Here is a 21572-nt window from a genome sequence, read left to right as displayed (position 1 = left end):
TTGGTGCCATTTGTGTGATGAAAATCATCTTTGAAGTATAATTAGAGTCAACGCAATCGAGTGCTCACTATGTACCTTCATGCTAAGCCCTTTACATGGATCATCTCTTCATTCATCACAAAAACTATGTGGAGGTGCTATTTTTCCCAACCCCATTTTACCGTGGAGGAGGCTGAGGCACAGCGGTCCCCCAGCTACAAAGTGGAGGAGTCAGGATTCAAAGGCAGCCCGTCTGCCCCAAGCTTGTGCCCTCAGTTCTCGATAATAACAAGATAGTTGGGGCGTGCTAAAACACTACCCCCAAAAAGTACTTTTAAATATAAATATCCCATTATTTTAAATATACATTGATCCCTCCCCCGAGACTTTCCAATAAGGCATGAAAATGTGTCAATACTACTTTATTCTTTATACAACTGAATATTTTGGTGGATATAGAGCAACAGAATTATCTTTACATGTTCATAGGAGGAAATGGGACATTTGTCCAAAATAATCGCTGGGTTGCCTCATCTGCTCCAGCTTCCCTTTGCCGCTGAACTCTGAAAAAGAAAAAAAAGCATACAACTCAGATGAAGTCATTCTCAGAACCCAGATGAGGCCCATGGGCATGTTATTATATAACATATTTTTAAATTATATCCCAATTTGACATGCCATAAATGCCCATAATCGATACTTATAAGATTTGTCTTCTCTGTACCCAATTAGACCATTAGGCCTCCGTGAGTGCGGTGGCTTAGGGACCGCCTGCCCCTTCCACCTGGGCAGCTCTGCTTCCCAGCATCTGGCACCTGGGCCTGCTGGGGCCCTGCCCACTGCCAGCAGGTGGGCTCAGGCTCCAGGAGGGAGAATGCGACGTCTCCACAGGACAGTGGCCTCGTGTCCCTGGGACCACATCGTCATGAGAGACAGAGGAGGCCCAGAGCTGCCCTTATACAGGGATGTCTGCTGCCACCAGCCCCAAGGACAGGAATCTCCCCAGACTGAAACTCTGGTCTCAGGGCATCATTGAATGGAAGGAAGGGCTTTGTCTGACTGTATTCTGAAATGCTCCCGCTATAGGGAGCTATCCCTCCACCTCCCTCCCACCCCGACAACATCCCAGGGTAGTTTTTTCCTCATTAGAAGGGCCAGGTGAGAGGGAATTCAGAGAGAATCAGTTGGGCCAAGTGGAGATTCCAGTCCCTCTCAGCTACAGCGGAAGACAGCTCACTTGCAAAGAGCCAGCATGCAGTGAAGGCTGCTGCAATGCTTGTCCAGGGCAGGCTGGGGCGGGGGCGCTGTGGTGCTGAGGGCAGGAAAGGGGGTGGGGCAGAAGGCCCTCAAGGGTTCCACGTGACTCCCCTTTCTTTGAACTATGGCCCCTATGGCTGCCTCTCTCTGTCCCCCAGTCAGACTCATAACATTTGCTTGGAGGAAAAAAGCTGCAATGAGCTGACCTTGGACTGTCCTACCGGGTGTTGTCTTCAGTGTTTCTTCCATTCCTTGGCTATATAAAAAAAAATAAAAATAAAAGAAGCAACTTAGAGACACTGAGACAAAAATTCCTGGAGCCTCCTTCTTGGTTTCAGATCCTTTCTTCATGGGCCCTAAAGCTTTGTTCTCCTTGGGGACTCCAAGCAGCCTCCTTGGGGACTCACTGGTTGAGCCTTAGCCCCATCCCAGTCTGTAGGTCCTCTATGGCAGAGCTCCAGAGCCCTTGTCGCTCAGACACTGTTCTCTCTCCTCCACTCCAGCCCAGACACTGTCCTGTCTCTTCCACTCCACCCCTTAGCCTCTGTTTATGTGGCAGGATGGTCCTCAAACTATTTGTTGCTGGACTTCTCACCCTAAAGACATCATGGAGACCCACTGTTTCACAAAGTACTTTCCAGAGAACAGCTACTAATAGGTCATGAAGATTAAAAAGGTGTATGTGGGGTGGCAGGAGGGGGTGGGAAGCGCTTCCATGGACAAAAAATTTGAGAAACGACAGATATATGTGGAAGTCAAGGTAAACAGGTTGCTTTCTGCCGGACACACTGCTGTGCATTGTAAGCCTTCAGGAATATTGGGCGCAATGTTTTCCAAGCTGATTCGATCTCTGCATAGCAGCTCTTAGCACCAGTGGCTCACAGAATGCAGTTTGAGGGGCCCAAGTTTAGCTGATCTATACATTTTTCTGGTGCAAACATTAAGTATCTAGGGGTTGAAGCATAGCTGATGATTGGTGGGTCAAATACTGAAAGATAACTCTCTGACTCCATGACCTTTGCAAGAGGCTCCAAGTCCCTTGGGAAGGAGGCTCCTCCTGCCAGTGAGTTTTAGAGCCAGGTATCCAGACCCGCAGTCTGTTGTCCAGGCCAACAGACTGAGACTCTGGTTGGCCTTTGTGTCTGCCCATCACTAGAAGGCCCCCTTCCTACCCCTGTGCTCCCAGAGCCCTGGTGCTCCCAGCCTGAGTCCTGGTGCACCCTCTCCTTTGCAAGCATCAACTCTTTAGGAGAAAATTTTGAGAGTCTCCTCCTAACTAAAGGGTTAGAGAGTTCCAACAATTGTTCACCAGTTGGTCCTGGGGCCCTGGCTGTGTTCATTCAGCAGGAACAACATAACTGAGATGGCAGGAAGGAATCGGGTAAAAAACAGAGAAAAGGCAACGTGTTATACCCTGAAAAGGAAAAATGGTCTTCCCCAGGTAGCAGTGTGATCCTGCAACATAAAAACACAAACCGTTATTCAACAATGTTGTGCACAAGGTCTCTCAAAGACGTCTATGACAGTGGTTTGCAAAGCGTGGTCCCCGGTCCCAAAGCATCAACAGCACCTGGGAACTTGTTTGAAATGTACATCCTCAGGCCCCTATGGAACCTCCAGACTTTAACAAGGTCCCCAGGTATCTTTAATGCACGGTCAACCTGGAGAAGCACAGGTACATGGGGTCTGTGCCACTTGCAGTACCTCCCCAAGTTGGTACCACTGGCATATGGGCCCCTGAGCCAGAGAAAGCAAATTCCAGGACAGATGGCCCCAGGTGACTCATCCTCAAGACTGGAGATAAACTAGTCACAGCCAGAGGATTGTCCCATGATTCCTTTTGGCCCCAGTCAAGCCTGGGGAATCCTGAAATTACATGCTCCGCCTCAAAGATTTCCAGGGGCATATCGTGAGACCAGTTCTTTCTAGACATGGTCTAAAGAGGCCCAACTCCAGGTACTTCCCTGTCCTCTCAGAGATCTTTCTTGGGGGGTCACGTTCTCCACGAGGCTTACATACCTTCTTGGTAAAGTCAAGCGCCACAGCCCCTGGATCCTGAGAGGGAAAAGACACAGGTTAATTTAACAGGAACCACATCCTGGAGGCTTGGTTGTTCTGCTGTGATCCTGCACCTCCCCGGTTCCACTCTAACATCCAGAAGTCAGGTGCCAAAAAGCAGTTCAAGGGAACAGCTATGTAGCCAATTTCAATTTCCCGTTGGGGAAAGCAAGGATGCTTTCTTGATTGAGTTACCATTTGTGTCCAGGACAATGTTGTACTCGCTTGCTCTTCCCAACAGCCTCAACTTGAAATTGCCCCATGGTTTAGGCACGTGTTCCGGATCAGGCATCTCAGCTTCTTCGGCCTGTCTTTGCCTGTGAGTGTGGCATGACCACGGTGGCAGATCAACCCAGACAGCTGTGGTCAGCAGCAGATCAGGAAAACTGCTCCCCGTGCTTGGGGTGACCAACAGATTTCGCAGGACCTGAGCGGTTTCCTCAGGGTCTTGAGATTTTTCAGAGCTAAACCCAGGAAAGTCCTGGGCATGCTGGGATAAGCTGGTCACCTGCTTTGGGCTCACAGTGTTCAAAAGTTTTCTTTTTGCTACCATGCAACAAAACCTTAAGGTTTTGAGGTTCAGCTATTACTGAAACTGGCAATTCCTAAACTTAAATGTTTTTCCATAAAAACAAAACAAAAAAACCCCCCAAAGTTCTGAGGTATGGACAAAAGGGCAGGTGGGGCAATGGGAAGCAGAGGATGTCACCGTGGCAAATGTTTGGTCAAAAGGAAGAGGAAGGGACAGGGCAAATGGGCAGAAACACAAAGGCTGAAACAAAAAATGTGACGAAGAGCTCAGCAGAGGAGAGGGCGGGCCATGGGGGGCCAGTGGAGGGTCCCAGTGGGGGAGCCTGAGGCTGGGGAGAGGGGAGTATCGTGCGAGGCCAGAGGGCCAGGGCTCCCTCGGGGTGGAGACTTATTTGGAGCAGAGCATGCAAGTGAGTTCTAAGGCAACGACACGCATTTGCCCTGGTTAAATGTGCTTTTACCGGCATGAAACAGGACAGAAGAAGAAAGCACGTACGCGCTGTAGAAATCTCTTCAGCCTTCCGCTGGTGAGCTGGGCCGCCAGCCGCATTAGAGGGTGCACAGGGCGAAACTGCAACGGAGGGGCTCCCGTCAGAGGCGGCGGGCCACGGCCCAGGGCTATGTGCATCTGTTCACTCCCTTACAAATGACTTTAATTTCCAGAGTAAAATCATTCTCGAACTTGAAATGTTATGTTTTCAATAAAGAATCACCTGCCTTGATAGCAGGATTCAATTCCAACATATCACTTAAAAATAGTCCCTTAGGATATAAATCAGACTTTTATCTTCATAGGCCCCCAGTCTTCCATGCTCCTGGTGTGGAGTGCATTGTTCCAAAGAAGCATCCCCATGAAGATCCTTCTGGCTCCCAGGTGTGCTCTCCTAATCTAAGTATCACCTCTAACTTTCTTAGTATAATTGAGTCACCCTCGGGTGCAGGTTGTGTAAGTGAATTTCCACAGGGTATGATTTGAGAATTATTAGGAAGATCATAAAATAAAATTCATTCAGGCGCCCAGTCACAGCAACTGAAATTTTACCATTAGAAAGTCACTTATTTATATAAACAAGGCTTTCCAAGTCTTCAAGAAGACCCTTAAAAAACAAATACTCAGCAAAGGGACCACCTGGGAGGGCGGCACCCTGACCCTCTCCCCCTGATGCATTTTATTTCCCTGGACTTCTTGTCTGTGACTGTCCGCGCACACTCAGACATGCGTCTGCATCTTATCTAGTCTGTGAATTCTCCTGAGTAGTCGGCTCAGAGGAAAAGCTAATTTGTGTCAGAGACCACGTTTATCTTTCCCCTTCCACTGCTCTCCCTCCCTTCGCAGTGCTCATGGCCTTTTTTGAAAAAAATCCCCATCATTCCTGGATCCCATTCCCAAACCTGCACTACTTACTCATGAATCTTTGCCTCTTGGGGGAAAAAATGAATACTTTGCTGAGTAATTGTTTTTTTAAGGGTCTTCTTGAAGAGTTGGAAAGCCTTGTTCATATAAATAAGTGACTTTCTAATGGTAAAATTTCAGGTGCTGTGACTGGGCGCCTGAATGAGTTTTATTTTATGATCTTCCTAATAATCCTCAGATCATACCCTGTGGAAATTCACTTACACAACCTGCACCTGAGGGTAACTCCGTTATACTAAGAAAGTAAGAGGTGACGCTTAGTATTCAAACAGCACACACGCATACATTGTGATGGTTACGGAACACGAACAGCCATGGAGCACTATTGTGGGGTTTGGTGCTTTACACTTCACAAAACCCTTTCCAAAAACTTAAAAACGGAGGGTAATATGGAACAATATAGACCCAGCTCCGTGCCTGCCAGGGTCCTCTTTACATAAGGGCATAATAAAAAATTATTTCTTATTTATTGTTCCTTTTTTATAAGTTATCCTCTGTCTTTTTATATCTGTCAGCCTCCCCGCACCTCCACCCCGGGGAGGGAGACCTGACATCCCCGCAGCCCCGGGAAAGGCCCCGGGAAAGGCCCCGGGCAGCTGTTGCACAGGGTCAGAGGCCCCCCGCTCTGCTCCTGACCCGCGCGGATCAGCGGCGAAGGCCCAGCGGGCATGCAGAGGACCGGGGCTTCTACGGAGACGATCACAATGCAATACTGACCCCAGCTTTAGCCGGATGTGTTGGCTCCTGAGTTCTGGAGTAGTGAAATAAAAACTGAATGAGAAAAAAAGTTCATTTTAGTCTTAAGTGTCACTTGCTGTGAAGCGGGAGTTGCAGGGCCTTGCTGCTGGGCTGCGTGGCACTCACCCTCTTCTGTGCGCCTGGATGATCCTGGGAAGGGAATTGTGAGGGTGAGTTACTAGGAATCTCACTGCGGAGGTCACGGACAAAGTTTTCAGGAGACGTTGCACCATGAACGTATGTAGGATTTACCTTCATATGATGAAAAGAACTGTCAAGCTAAAAGGAAATTCATTACACAAAATAAGACTACAGTTGATGCAGGATCTTATGAAAACCAAGGCTGCCAGCAATACACCATTATTTTCAAATGTAATCTCATTTTACCTTTTCAAGCCTTGGGGGGAGACAGACTCTCTGATACCATAACCTACTCCCAGAAAGCCATCTGACTAAGAGCTGGAATAAAAGAATGATTATGATTTTTAATTTGCTGCTGGGCATACCCTAGAATTCAGCTTTTTTAACGGTTGGTTCCAACTGACCAAACTTTGTGTCCTAAAAACCGTCAGCATGGATCTTCACTGTTCTTGCACGAAGCAGTTGTTCATTTCTAAGTCCTCACTAGAGCACCGCCGGGCCCTGGCTTGCATAGGTGACGGCCCGGGAAAGGCCGTGGAGCCAGCATATTCCTCCCACTCGAGGATGCGGTGAAGAGGGGCCCCCCCAAACTACGGCACGGGCTCCACACCTGTGTTTTATAAAATCGCTACGGATGATTACTGCAAGGGCTCTTTTAAATATGCTGATCTGGCTACTATTGATCATTCATAGCTCATTCACATTTAAACATTATTGAATCAGCCCAAACTCCAATTAAGACAGAAGTAAAGTTTTTAACAACACTTCTAACTTTGTAGCTCTGAATGTGATCACATTTTCCTGTAAACTTTGTGGAGAGTTTCTGCAGCACCCAGTATCTATGCATTTTCTCTCCCTCCCTCCCTCCCTCTCTCTCTCTCTCTCTATGTTGTGTACATACTTGCACACACATGCACATGGGCCCAGACACACACTACAGGGGATGGACAAAGTAGGTTTACAGTTGTTCGTATGCAACATAAGACAATAATTAATAAAAATACAAGAATAAGCTGTGTTTCATGTACTCACAACTGTAAACCCACTTTTGCCCACCCTGTATAATTAGCCAACATTACTAACAGCAGAGGTTCTGTGGCGGTTCCCTCTATTTCCTCGTAATTATCACCTCTAAAATTTAGTGATTACTATTTTTACAGCTTTTGTTCTCCTTGTCAGCATCTGTTCTGTACGTGTGTGTGTGTGTGTTCTGAAAACTTACTGGGCGAACAATCGTGTGTGTTTTTTGTGCCATGTTTATCAACTTTTTACCATTACCTTTAAGACCAAAAAATAAAAAGGCATATAAATGTGTTTTTTCAGTTGCTGAACACCACTCTCAACATTTTATATGCGCCTTCCTTGCTTTAATTTTTTCTTGTTAGAGAAAAAATATATTTTAAAAATGTACTTATCTACCTGATTATTTATTTCGCTAACTAGAATATAAGGTCCGTGAGAGCATGGACTTTTGTCTGTTTTGATCACTACTGTATATCCCCAGCCCCTGGCACATGGCATGTTTTCAATAGAAATCTACTTTGAAAGGATGACTAGTAGGGCTGTGTTCACAAGAACCTGCTGCCCCTTTTCCCATATAGAATCCTCCTGATCCCGCATGGTGACCAGAAGCACGAATGCTTTCTGAGTGGCCTCATAGTAGAAGTTCCCTGGAGACACAGACCTGGACTCTCCTGGAGGCCAGAATGGGAGGCGGGCTCAGAGCCCATGCAAGACATTCAGGCCTTGGATAGGAGAGGAAACCAAGGCCCCAGGAGAGGAAGTGACATGTGGAAGGCTACACTTCAAGGCAGAGAGCAGTCGTCTCTATCAAAGGCTTTAAAATACTGGTAGTTTTATCCCCTGAGCAATGCCATGCCCTTTTGCAATGGGAAGCAATGAACAGAATCAGCTACGGGAAGATGGAGAAGATGGAAGGAGACTCATTCCAAGTGGGCCTTTGCGCTTGGGGCACCACACAGCCCAATTTAATGCCGAAGGCAGCGTATGTGACGGCCACACTCCCACTCCCCGTGCGTACGCGTGGGCACCCTCGCAGCTTTGTGTGAGCGAAGAGGAAGCCCCTCCGTGGGAGGCGAGAAGCCAGTGGCAAGGGGGTGGGGAGTCCGAGTCCTCACCCTGAGCCTCTGCTCCAGGTACCAAGGTTGTAATGATTAGTTCTAAAGATGAGAGGTGACAATTGTCTTCAAACACGTGTATAATGGTAAACTGAAAATAAGAAGAAATGGGCATGATACACTTAGGAAGCTTAAGAAAGAAAGTGATGTTTGAGTCTTGAAGAATGGAAATTGGTTTCCTCAAGAAGCAGTGATAGCTGCTAGCACTTAAGTGCTGTCTCTGTCCATCTTGTAGACACTGTTGAAAATACTTCACAAGTATTAAAACAAGGTATCCTCACAATAATATTGTGAGGCTACTATGGCTATTATTCCCATATTACAGATGGTGAAACTGAGACCCAGAGAGATTAAGAAACCTACTAAGGTTAAGTAGGTGCGGATTTTGAGCTCTGGTTGTTTGGCTTTAGAGTCTGGGCTATTAACCCGAACCAGCAGAGGAGGCAAAGGCATTTATGGCTAAGGGAAACCCGTGTGAAGACATAGGGCCGGGTGCATGTGAGGAATGGTAAGAAGATCATTGTGGCTGGAGCACGGGATGCTGTGAGTTAGGGGAGATGCAGGAGGAAGGGGAGACAGCTCAAGGTGAAAACATGTTAGCCTGGGCTAAGAATCCTGGCCTCTACCTTGATCCCTCCCGCGTGCACTTTAGGATAAGTCAACACTTACTTTGTATCCACTGAAATATTTCTGTTGTGGCCTCTATAGCTACTCTTAGGTCCTTTACATGAAATCTATTGTTTTGGAGAACTGCCAAATCAGAGTATATCAATTCATAATGTATGTTGTGCTATATTATAACATATTCAATTAATGGAATTAGATACGTATCTATGATTATGATAATTGTAAGAATGCAGATGAACTACCAATATCTTACAGTAATTTATATTTAAGAGATTCACTTGTTATTTCTAAAACTACACTCTTACACAAACACACATAGACACAAAATTCTCCTGTAGGCAGCAAAATAGTGTGCTTATTACAGATATCAATTATGGCATACACATGCGTACTGCTATAACTAAAATATATTAATTTTGTTTTGGTTTTTTTTACCTTAGGTTGCCTAGAGTGAGTTGCCCAATATGCCAGTCGCTGAAAAAAAAAAAAAAAAGTGAGGAAAATAAACCAAAGTTAAGTATAAATTCCTTAGTCAATAGCATTCTACTATAAAACATATAACTCTAAAATTGTCCCACTTATGAACCTTGTATTATCTTCTCTTGCAGTGGCAAGGAATTTTAACACAACTCTCAGGATACCTTAAATGAGGCCATGAAAATGACAACAGTGAGTCCCGCTGCAGCCAAGAATCTACTCTTAAAATAGTTTTAAGTGAACATAATCCACATGGTAATTTCAAGGCCAAGACTAAATAAAAACCTCACATTACTGAACAACAGTGTACCTCCAGCTGCACAATATCCAAGCCATCTGGAGAATCATCTAAAGCTTGAGGATATCCTATTGTGAGAAATCATAAAAATATCAATTAGGAGAAAAAGAGGTCATAGCATTGCCTTTTAAATCTTCACCATGAAAAACATGCAGAGATTCTATAAATACAATGCTATTAAAAAGGATTGACAATGAAAACACACTCTACCTACCATAGCAAATCTGAGACTTATACCAAAATTAATTAAAAATACCATGGTTTTTTATTTATCAGGAGTTAACAGTGCAAGAATTAGCAAGTCAGAAAAAGGGCAAAAATGCCTAGGTAACAACTTAATTTGTATTTTGATGGAATTTATGAGGAATGGAATGCCAGAAAATTGTGTGTCAACAAGTATCTGCATCAAAATCACTCTTGGAACATTTAAGAAACATGGCTTATTGTTTCATCAGACTCTTCGGGGGTGGGGTTGTGGGGAAGGTTGCTACCAGCATGCAGATGGTCCTTGGGCCGGTCAACCTTTATCTGACCTAATGAAGTCTTCATCCCAATTTCATGTGATACAACACTTGGAGAAATAGCTAACGCTGCGCTGGAAAAAAATCAACTAAATAGGTCAAAACTAACCAGATGAAATTAAATGGGATACATATCAAACCCTGAATGTCTGGCTCAAGAGTAGAATATATATTTTAAAAATCTGATTTGATATTTTGCTCCCTGAAATCTATGAACCAAGAAAAAGCTAAAAACTAAGGTATTCTTGTGTTATATTATATTCAAATAATAGGGTCCAGACCTTGAAAGGTAATAGTCCTACTTGAAATGGCAGGATGTGTGGTAGAATAAAAGAAACTGAACATAGTTTCCTCTAGCAAAGAGAAAAACTAGGAAGTGTATGTTAACTACCTTCAAATATATTGAGAACTGTCCTAAGAGGTATTAGTCTTTTTCTGTATATCCTCAAAAGAAAGAACTAGGGTTAATGGTTAGAAGTTATATGTGATCAGATTTCAGCTTAGTGTAAAGAAGTTTTTGATGAATGGTGCCATTCAAAAATGTAAATTAATTCAAACCATCCCTATAAAGAGTTATTAAAAGGTCCTATGTTAACAATACAACCTTAAAGACCATAGGGACCCTATCCTCAGGGGACATAAAGCCAAATAGAAAAATGAGAGAGGTGGATATAAACATACACAGATAAATAAAAGGTAACAAACTTACAAAATATAAACAAGATTCTATTGGAGCGCAAAGGAGGCAGCTACTGGCTGTCTCAGGTTGGTAGTGAGTTGGGTGTTACTGAGCGTAATCAAATAGGAAAATCATAGAGGCAATCCCTGTTCTCCCTGAGAGGTTAATCAGACGACTTCCAGAAATGCTTAGGTTTTGTGTTTATACTATAGGGCCTGATTTTAAAAACACACATTCTGTTTGAAATATATTTTCTATTTGAATATATTTTCAAAGATTTCTACTCCCCTAAATCAAAATTCTAAACAGTTCCTGTTTACAACCTAGCTGTTCTGCCACGACATCCTTCTCTGTGTCATCTGGAGAGTTACCGGAGACGGGTAAGGGATTCCGACCACTGACCCCAAACCTCACCCCTGGGTCCCTACAAACGCTCTGGTTCTTAGAAGCTAATGAAGAGACGCCAGCGCCCGGTCAGCACCACGGACAGCGCCCGGCCCTGGAAGCTGTGGGGCCTCCCAGGGCTTTCAGGCATCCTGCCTCCTGAGAGCCCACAAAAAGGCAAGCAAAAGATTCCTTTTTCCTGTGCGCTCCCCTACCCCAGCCCTCTCCAACTGACCTCAATCTCTAGTCTTGGGGACTGTAACCTCAATTCTGCAGCCGCTAGTTCTGTTCAGAATTCTGGGAGCACAAATGGCTGAGAAGTTGGGACGTCCCCAAGCCCTATCCCTCAGTTTCAGTGGGCACATCCTCAGGGCAGCCCTGGGGCAGGAGCTGCATAAGACAGTTCCAGGGGGAAAGTTGCCTCCTTTGGTAAAAGGCTGTGACACCTGGCTCTGCCCACCCTCTCTTAAAGCTTAGAGACAAACGAGAAACCAGAAATCGAAAGGGCGGAAATGGGGTAGGTGAGGGAATAAGGTTTGCCTCCCCCTAGAATGATCAAGGAGCCTCTCAGGCTTTCTTAGAGCTCAGGCCAGGGAGGGTCTGATGAAGGGGACCCCTTACCTGAGGAGAGATTCTGCAGCAGGCAGAAGCAATAGATGGCCAACATGGAAGAGAATTGGGGAAGATGCTTCATCTTTAAAATCTGGCTGCTCTTTGCGGGCCACAGATGTGTGCTGCCAGGAAAGGAGTTGAGCATTCCCTGAAGTTCCGCAGGTACCTTGTGCCCTGCGCCGGATAAGCCCAGGAAGGCCCAGGAGCCCACTGGCTGAGCACCAATCAGCTTCGCGCAGGAGGACCCTGGCTTTCTCATAAATGTCACGCTGGGCCCTTATTTGTGGAATAATATCCTCCTGGTGTCAGCATTGTTGAGAGTCATCTTTTCAACCCAGCAGTAAAAATAAAAAGTGGAGAGTCATAAGTGTTCTTCTATGGCGCTTTGAGAAACATTTCCGACTCAAGAAAGGCTTTTTCTCTTTTTTTAATCAAAGAACTGGACACAAATCTATAAACTCTTGCAGGATAAAGTCTTATTTCCAAAGAAGCTGTTTCCTTTCCATCATTAACAAAGGATGTTTTGTAGTTCTTTGGGGCATCTGAGAAGAACAAAATTTGGAGTCCAGGATATAACATTACAAGAAACCCGAAAGTTCAGTTAGGATTCTTTACAAAAACAAAAACCAAGGCTGAAAATCGGACTCTTTAAGGTTTCTCCAGATTCATTTACACAAGCAAGTTAAATATGACCCGTTAAATCAGTATTCAAGAAAGCATGACAGTGTTTAATAATAATAATAATAATCCTCCATCTACTAAGCTTTTGTCTGTTTTAGACATTTCACACAGGTTATTTCATGAAATTCTCACAGAAAGCCCATAAGGACTGTATTATTACCCTCATTTTGTGAATGGGGGATTGCGGGCCCGGAAAGATGAAGGGACTTGTCCAGGTCACCAAGCCTTCAGGGATGCAGATCAGGAATTTGGAATCAAGGATGCAGTCATGTCTTTAAGAGTGCGGGATTATAGTCAAGGTGTGTGTGTGTGTGTGTGTGTGTGTGTGTGTGTGTGTGTGTGTTCATGGAATAGAAAGAAGGGGAGAAAAATGAAGTCTGCTATTTTTTACAAAAGAGGAAAGATACATGGCATATATTAAATATCTTTGGGGTTTTTTCATCATGTATATCTTTAAATTTTGCTCTTTTACTAATAACAACTGTTGAATTCTTACAATGTGCCTCAAACATGTTAACACTGTAGCCCCAGCATTTGGCTAAGTGGGTAGAGCCTCGGCCTGAGGACTGGAGGGTCCCTGGTTCAAGTCCAGTCAGGGGCTTATAAGTCGGTTGCAGGCTTGATCCCCGGCCCCTGGGGCGCATGTGGGAGGCTTTTTATTTGGGATAAAAAATTAAAATATTATTTTTAATGCTGTTTCAGGAATAGGAAAAAGGAAGCAAACAAGAAAGAAAGTCTGCTTTCAACAACCTTATTATAGATGGAATTGTGTCCCCACCCCTTAGATTTATATGCAAATCCCTGACCCCCATGTGACTGTATTTGGAGATGGGGCCTTTAAAGAGGTTATTAAGGTTAAGTGGGACACAAGGATGGGACCCTAATCCTTTATGACTGGTGTCCTTATGAGAAAAAGAAGAGATACCAGAGGGCTCTTTCTCTCTCCATGAGCTCAAGGAGAAAAGGCTCAGAGAAGACACAGCAGGAAGGCACTGCCTGGAAGCTGAGGAGAGAAGTCTCACCAGCAACAATCCTGCTCGCACCTTGATCTTGACTCCAGACTCCAAACTATGGGAAAATACATGTCCGTTGTTCAGGCCACCCAGCCTGCGCTCTTTTGTGACGGCAGCTTGGGCAGACTAATACAAATGCAGGCATTTTTAGCTGATTCAGTACAAAAAAATAAAAATAAAATAATGAAATGAAAAGTAAAAGTGGGACTCATTGTTTCAAATAATAGGATTATCTACCTAAGGAAATCCAAAGGGATCAACTGGCAGTTTATTAGAATGCACAAGAGTTTACCAAAATGGCCAGCTTTAAAGAAAACTATTTTCAGGAATAATTTCCTTAGACACAAGTAGAAATGAATTATAAAATGTAAATAGCTTTAAAAACTAGAAAATACTGAGAACTAAACCAATGAATAAATGTGCTATATATTAATAAAGATAACTACAAAATTTTACTGACATAAAGGGTATAAAGGAATATGTGAATAAGTGAAAAAGCATACCGTGATCCCTGAAGACAAGATTCAGTGTTGTTAATGTTCAACTGATGGCAAATTTACCTGTAAGGTCAGTGTATCTATTAAAATTCCAAAAGGACTTTTCATGGAATTGAAAAGCTGATTTTGAAATTGATCTGGGAGAGAAAATATTCAAGAATATTCAAGAATTTTTTAAAGAAAAAAAAAAGTACTTGATCAATGTCAAAATGTACTACAAAGTAGTAGTAGTTGTTATCCTGTAGTAGTCATTTTGTTATTGATCCAGTAACAGACATCAGTGGAATGGAATAGAGAGTCTTGAAGCAGATCCGTTTAGTACAGAGTAAGGGTGGTATTGCAAATCAGCGCAAAAATCATGAACTGCTTCATAAATCGTGTTTAAGATAAGTGGGTATTCATTTGGCAAAAAAAGTCCCTATTTCACACTATAAATTAAAATAAAGTCCAGAGGATTAATGAATTAAAGTTATCACACACACTTATATAAACAGCTATACTGGTAAAAATTGAATATATATTTGATTGGAAAACTGCTCTTGAACAAAATTCAAAATAGGAAAGCCATTAAGGAAAAGACTGATAGAGTGGATTATACTTTGAAATTGTCTGTGTGAGCCCTGGCCAGTGTGGCTCGGTCGGTAGGAGCACCCCCCAGTTGGATGCCCCGTCAGGGCCCACACCCAGGGTGCAGGTTCGATCCCCGGCCAGGGCGCGTACGGAGGCAGCTGACCGATGCTTCTCTCTCACACTGATGTTTCTCTCTCTCCCTCCCTCCCTCCCTTCCCCTCTCTCTAAAACGAATCAGCATGTCCTGGGGTGAAGATTAAGATGAAGAGGAAGACCTATGTGCACTGAAAAGCTGAACTCTTCCTAACATAATGAGCAAAGAAAAAAAGTTATAAAACCACATACCATGTTGGTCTAGCGTGAGTTTGCTTCTCTTCATAACAAACCTCTTCAAAACTTAGCTGTTTCAAACGATCACTTATTTAGCTCAGAGTTTTTGCAGGGCAGCAATCTGGGCTGGGCTCAGTTTTTATGGTTCGGGTTGGGCTCAGCTAATCAGGTGGACTCATTTAGCCATTTGGATCCACCGGGTAAATACACTGGGGTGTCTGGGGCCTTTTCCCCTTTAGTCTCTCATTCTTTAGGCGACTCGCCCGGGCTTGTTCTCGCTCTGGTTTCAAGGTTCTAAGAAGAGAGTAGAAGCCACAAGGCCTGTCGAGTCCTACCTTTGGAACTGGCACAATGTCACTTCTGCATTCTGTTGGCCAAAGCAAGTCACCAGGTTAGCCAGATTCGAGGGGCGGGAAAATAACCCCATCAGCCGACGAGAGGAGCTGAAAAGTGGCAAGGCCGGTGTTGCAACCTACCAACCTCCACTTATGTACAAGCTTATTGAGAACAGCACATGAAACTCCACAAGTACCCATGGAGGTAAGTGCAAAGAAAACGGGGGGGACGCTACATGCCAGCCACTGTCATAAATAGCAGTGACTCTAGAGAAATAGATTGTGAGGGGGCTCATAAAAACCTTTTGCATTATCTGTACTCCTGAATTTTTGCATTGACTGTTTGTGAATTACTTGTATAAGTAAAACTAAATTTAAAAAATTTAATTAACTCCTAGCGCTATTATTAGTAAATGGATAAATATACGTAAAGACTGGAACTTACATGAGTGAAACATCAAATCTCCTCTTTTTTAGATACATTGATTTCTCCAAAGTGCTTTATTTGTCAGGCATTACTGAAAAGCTTGTGCCCAGTGGATTTGTCAGTGCCAAGCCAATTTAATGAGATATGATTTTTAAAAATAAATGAACTCACCATGTGTACTTCCCACACCATTTGGAATAGAAGCAAACGCCAGAGAATTACATTAAAAATTCCTGTCCTTCCCACATTAAATTAGCTTCCGCTTTATAAATGATTATTACGATAAAACTCAGCAGGCTTCCAAGGAGCTGAACTTTCATCTGTAGGATAGAAAAAATGAAATTTTCAAAATCAATTCTAAGTTCCTGTGTTCCAAGTATAATTCCCTGAGTTCTTGTGGTACCCAATGTTCTTCAGGAGCCCTCTGAGTCTAAAATAAGTTACGACGCAGGTAGGAGAATTAATGTTGGAGGGCATCTGTCTGTGTAGCGGGGCTTCATAGAAAGGAGTGGTGGGTTTATTTCAGAGGCGGGCTGTCAAATCCCCGGAAAGCTGCCTGGTGGCAGAAAAGGCCAACCTCCCCCATCTGCTAACACCGTCCCCACTCACTTGAATACACTCTTTCCTGCTATTTAGTAGTGGCAGGGGGTGGGAGAGCCATATGAGCTCAGGAGAACCAGGATGTGCTAACAGACAAGATCCGTGAGATTCGGAACCATGCCTCTGCCTGCTTTATACTTTCCCCTGCCAAAAGTTGTGCCTGTTACTTGTTCACATTTTCCCAGGTCCATAAATGCCTTTCTGTATTCGCCTCTGACCATGGAGAGCTGGAAACCTGCAAAATAAACTTTCTCCCCAGTTGGCTTCTGTCAGTGGGAGAGGAATCAGAAAGATGGAAGGGAGAGCCATTTCTCTTTTTCTGCTTCGGTGATGTCTCCAGCAGAGGTGACACTTAGGGGCTCTGGCTCTAGCGGCAGCATCTCTACAGGCCTCCACAGCCCCAGGTCCAGTACTATCAGGAGAGTGCATGCGCCCAGCTCCCTGGAGAGAGGGACAGCTGGAAACTGAACCTGCAGCCCTGGTAGGGACCCGGGAGCCCTAGTGGCCAAGGAACACGGGCTCTGTGAACACCACGTTCCTCATGTTCCTCCAGCCCTATGGCTAGATGGGACTTTCTGCAGTTGCCAACCTCTGGATCATGTCACCTTTTACCACTTTGCACTTCCAGCCTCCTTCCAGGATGATTTTTTTCGTTTCGTTGAGGTTCCCTGTAAGTATTTGAATTGTATAATTTGATAACTTCTAACATAAGTTACATAGTGATATCATCATTACAATACAAATAACAAACATATCCACCCCCCCCAAAAGTTTCTCTTGCTGCTTTGTAATATCTCCCTCCCCTTCACCTGCCACTGACTTTCTTGTCTATCGTTATTGCTGCATTTTTCTAGAATTTTATAGAAATGGGAACATACAGTATGTACTCTGTTTTAAAATATGAATTCTTTATTTAGCATAATCAAACTGATCCAAGTTGGTGTGTTTTTAATCATTCATTCGTTTTTATTGCCGAATAGTATTCCATGGTATGCATGGATCGCAGTTTGTTTTCTCAGTCAGCATTTGTTTGCTCCCAGTTTGAGCTTTTAGAAATAAAGCTGCTGTGATCATTTGTGTACAGTCTTTGTATCGATACCTGCTGTCAGTTCTCTTGGGAAAATGCCTACAGTTGGAATGACTGGGCCTTAGGGTAGTTATATGCCTAACTTTTTAAGCAATAGCCAAGTAGCTTTCCAAAGTTGTATTATTTTACATCCCCACGAGCAGTGCGTAAGAATTCCTGTTGTTCCATATCTTTATCAACACTTGGTATGGTTAATGTTTTTATAAATTTTACTCCTTCCAACATGTTTGTAACCAATTCCCCAAATTTAAGTTCCTCTATTTAAAATGCCTAGCATAATTCCTTTTTCCTAGTTAGATGCTGACTCAATACAAGAATGAGTGATGCAAGATTCAACACGTATTAGATGCATGAGTAAGTGGCTTGTGGAGAGGAAATCTCTCAGGGCTATGAAAGGATGGAAATTCAAGAATCATGTCTAGACAGTCCATGGCCATGGTCAAACGAGAATATAAAGAATCTATTTGAAGCACAGACATAGAGAAGCCAGAAAAGACCCTCTCGCAAGCACCCAGGGGAAGGCTTAGAGGTACTGAATGGGAAACATCGAAGGGTAAGAGAGAAAAGTCATCGCTAGTGTTTGGAAATAGGCTAAGTAATGGGAGAGCACAGGTGAAGGTCAGCAATTTAGCAAGCAAACCAGAGTAAATAGGAATGGCGACCAGTAGAAGAGGTAAGGGCTTATATCCAACGGAGTTCTAAGGAAAGGCACACTTGAATGAGAAAAAGGAGTTTCATAGGGGCACTGCCAGACTGGGAGAGAAAGGCTGACTCTTGCTTGGATGTGGAGTAGCCTGAAACAGTGTCTCCTCCTCTCGGCCTCGCCGTTTACTTGTCCATCCCACTGCCTTGTCCCTCTTAGGGGGCTTCCCAAGTATTCACTGCGCATCATGGACTACCTTCAACCCTCTGGAGGACGGGGGCTGTGTTTCTAGTCCTGTTGCTGTTCCATAGCGCTCAGAAAAACGATAGTCATTCGCTCACTCGCTCCTTCATTCCTTTCTTTAAACAGCATTTACTGAGCTGCTGTTATATGTCAGACACCAGCGACAGGAAGATGAATTAGATGCAATCCCTGAGCTCAAGGGGGTCACCGTATAGCGGAAAAGACAGATGCATCAATAAATCCCTATGACAGCGTGTGACAAATGATATAAAAGGGACACCCACCGCAGGGGGAGGAAGCAGGGAAGGCCCTACAGTGAAAATGGCTTGACCTCCTGGTTTCAAGGACACATGGGAGTTTGCCAAGCAGAGCGGGGGGGGGGGGGGGGGAATAGCAATGAGAGAGGCATGAAGGTGAGAGAGCAGCAGAGAAAAGTGAAGCCCGCTGTTTCCAGGCTGGGGACAGAGGCATGGCTGATACCTGGAGTGGGAAGAGAGAGAGAGTTGTGGCATCTTTGGGGAGGTTGTTAGGACAAAGAGAGTAGGGGAATCAGAATAAAGTGCTCCATGAAAGCAGGTTCTCAGTTTGCAGACTTGCAGGGAGAGCGGCAAATGACTGGTGTCATTTTTGTGAGCTTACTCTCTGCATCGGCAAACGCAGCTGCCCACGGCTCCTGGGCATCCTCTGATGGTAGGACTGGGCCTCGTTCGGATGGGAGGGGTGGGAGAGGGAGAGGCACACTGCTCGGGGCCGGGGCTGGCCTGGAGAGCTGCATTCTGAGAGCCCGGGAGGCCATTCGGGAGCAGGGAGTGCGCGGGGCAATGTCAGGGTCATCGAGGTTTGACCCAGCTGTGGCTACAGAGAGAAGCGTAAATGAGAAGTGAGACTGGAGGTGGGAAACCTGTTAGGAGGCATCTGCAGGTGGAAAATAGTGAGGGGAGTGGAGCCAGGAGCGGAAAGGAGGGGGTGGACTCAGACATTTGAACTGGAGAGCTGGGGGAGCTGGGGATGACAGTGAGGCTGAAGGAAAGGAAGGAGCTGGAGAGGCCTCCGAGGGGTCAGGCCTGTGCGGAGAGGGGACTGGCTCAGCCTCGACTGGGACGGAGGGCAGGCGTGCAGGGAGGAGGGTGGGTTGGTATCCAGGATGCAGCTGGGAACCAGCGCCTTATACTTAAGAGGCTTAGGGCACGCGTGCGGATTTAATCATCAGGACCGTATGTGCGGTGGCTGAAGTCATTAGAGAAGGTGGGTCACTGTGGGAGGATGGATGGAGGGAAGGAATGTGAGACCGGCTACCAGACCCTGGGGATATCAATGCTCACGGGCATCACGGGCAGGGGAGGAACAGACGCCAAAAAGGGGTCGGAGAGGGATTGTCAGGGAGAGGGCCTGCAGCGAGGAGTGCAGTCAGCAGTCAGCATGTCGTGGGGGAGCAGGGTCAGCAGGGGCTGGGGTGAGGGTGCGAGTACAGGGAGCCCAATACCGGCCAGCCTCTCAAGGACAGAAGGCGGAGGGGCTGGGGACAACGAAGGCTTTATCATAAATTAAGGGTGAGGGGGACTTGAGCACGTAGGCAGGTAGAGGAGAGGAACTGGTGGGAACTGGGAGAGAAGAGAAACTGAGGAGCCAAAGTGATGGAGTAATAGGAGGGAGATGATCACGAGCCAAGGAGGGGGGTCCTCTGCCTCTGGAACAGGGGAGAGGGAGGTGACGGCACAGGCCGGCCTGGAGGTGGTGGGAGGGATTGGAGCCAGGTCACAGGACCCGGGAGCCTCCACTTTCCCCTAAGGAAGAAGCTGAGTTGCCCAGCGGGGGGGCTGGGGGGAACCCGCAGGGAGTTAATGCAAAACCTCTCACACTCCATATTCAGTTTGGTTAATTCTCGTTCACTTTTTCCTTGCCTGTTTTAGGTCTTTAAATATTTTAACAAAGCAATCCTGCTTTATTCCTCGCAGCGCTTAGTAACAGAATCTAGGCCTTGAAACAATAGATCCCTGTACTTGCTGGTAAGAGATATATCAGCTGGTTAAGAAGAAACCATAGCCCTCTTTCTCTAACTGGAACAAAACAAAACAAAAACACAAAGAAATGTCCACATCGTTTAATTATGCTTGTCAGAGCTGTTTCTAACACAGGACTCGGGAACCATCTGAACCTCAGAGATCGTTGCCATGGTCTGCGGCAATAGCCTGCAGCTTCATGAAGGCGCTGATCCTAATTGGTCTTGCTTAAAAATGTGCTGCCCTTTGGGATCTGTTTCCTGAAAGGCACATGCATTGTGAGCCTGCCCTCTCAGTCAGAAGAGGCTTACAGAGACTTCTCTCATCTTCACTGTGCAAAGGGAAAATAATAAACTAAACCCCATGGTTCTTTTATTTTATTTAAGCAAAGAGTTTGAAGAATAAATTATGTAAATTAATGGTAATAAATGCTTGAGTTGCCATGTAGGAAATGAAAAAAACTGGCTAAGCCCAGAGTTAAGGTGAGTATGGCCATTGGGGACACTCTTTGCAACTGTGGGCTGTTCTTCACAGTTTTGCACAACCCAAGGGGCAGGAGAAGATTCTGGACGCTCAAGAAGCTGTGGAGGGAACTGTGGAACTGAAGGGTCTCCTCCTTCTAGTAAGACCTTTGACATAGAGTTGGGCCACCTCTCAGAGTCATTTCCTGGGCGTTGACTGAGGAGGACCAGCTCCCAGGGGAGCTTCATGTGCCTTGGACCATCTCTGGGAGCCACTAGCAAGGCTGTCTGGTGCAGGAACGCACGCTATCTTTTCAGGGACAAGCTGCCTGTCCACCTGATGTCCCTTGACTCACTTTCCCAACATGATGATAAAGTCAGAGACTCAGCCATTCTCTCCGACCAGAACTTTCTCAGTGCCAAGTATGTTCATACTTCTGTGAGATGCTGCGGAGCCATCTGAGGCTGGAGGTAGAAAAAGAGATATTAGCTTTGTGGGGACCACGTTAGCATAGTTTGTAACTTCTTTATTATTTTTTTTTAATCTTCACCAGAGGATATTTTTTTCCATTGCTTTTCAGAGTGAGTGGAAGGGAGAGAGAAATATCGATATGACAGAAACACATCAATTGGTTGCCTCCCACATGCACTCTGTCCAGGACTGAGCCTGCAACTGAGGTATGTGCCCTTGGCTGGAAATGAACCTGGGGCCCTTCAGTCCATGGGTCAACCCTCTAATGACAAGCCAAACCGGCTAGGGTGGTTTGTAACTTCTGAGGGGACATGGATCTTTCTGAGTATGTGAGGAAAGCTATGGATTCTCATCTCTGA

At 45.2% G+C, this 21572-nt stretch overlaps 1 protein-coding gene across 1 annotated transcript; it reads right to left on the bottom strand.

Annotated features, from left to right (window-relative positions):
• Nucleotides 1-1453: 1453 nt before the first annotated feature.
• On the bottom strand, nucleotides 1454-11936 carry NMS (neuromedin S). Its single transcript, XM_087823763.1, has 7 exons — nucleotides 11864-11936; nucleotides 9671-9726; nucleotides 5957-6010; nucleotides 4322-4396; nucleotides 3256-3291; nucleotides 2650-2691; nucleotides 1454-1492 (listed from the first exon to the last, which is right to left on the bottom strand). The coding sequence occupies exons 1-7, from the start codon at nucleotides 11934-11936 to the stop codon at nucleotides 1454-1456; spliced, it is 375 nt and encodes a 124-aa protein (XP_087679889.1).
• Nucleotides 11937-21572: the final 9636 nt, after the last annotated feature.

Source organism: Miniopterus natalensis, chromosome 13, assembly GCF_054644295.1.
Source record: "Miniopterus natalensis isolate mMinNat1 chromosome 13, mMinNat1.hap1, whole genome shotgun sequence".
Classification (NCBI taxonomy): domain Eukaryota; kingdom Metazoa; phylum Chordata; class Mammalia; order Chiroptera; family Miniopteridae; genus Miniopterus; species Miniopterus natalensis.
Note: the sequence above shows the minus strand (reverse complement) of the source record. Positions and strands in the feature narration are given on the sequence as shown.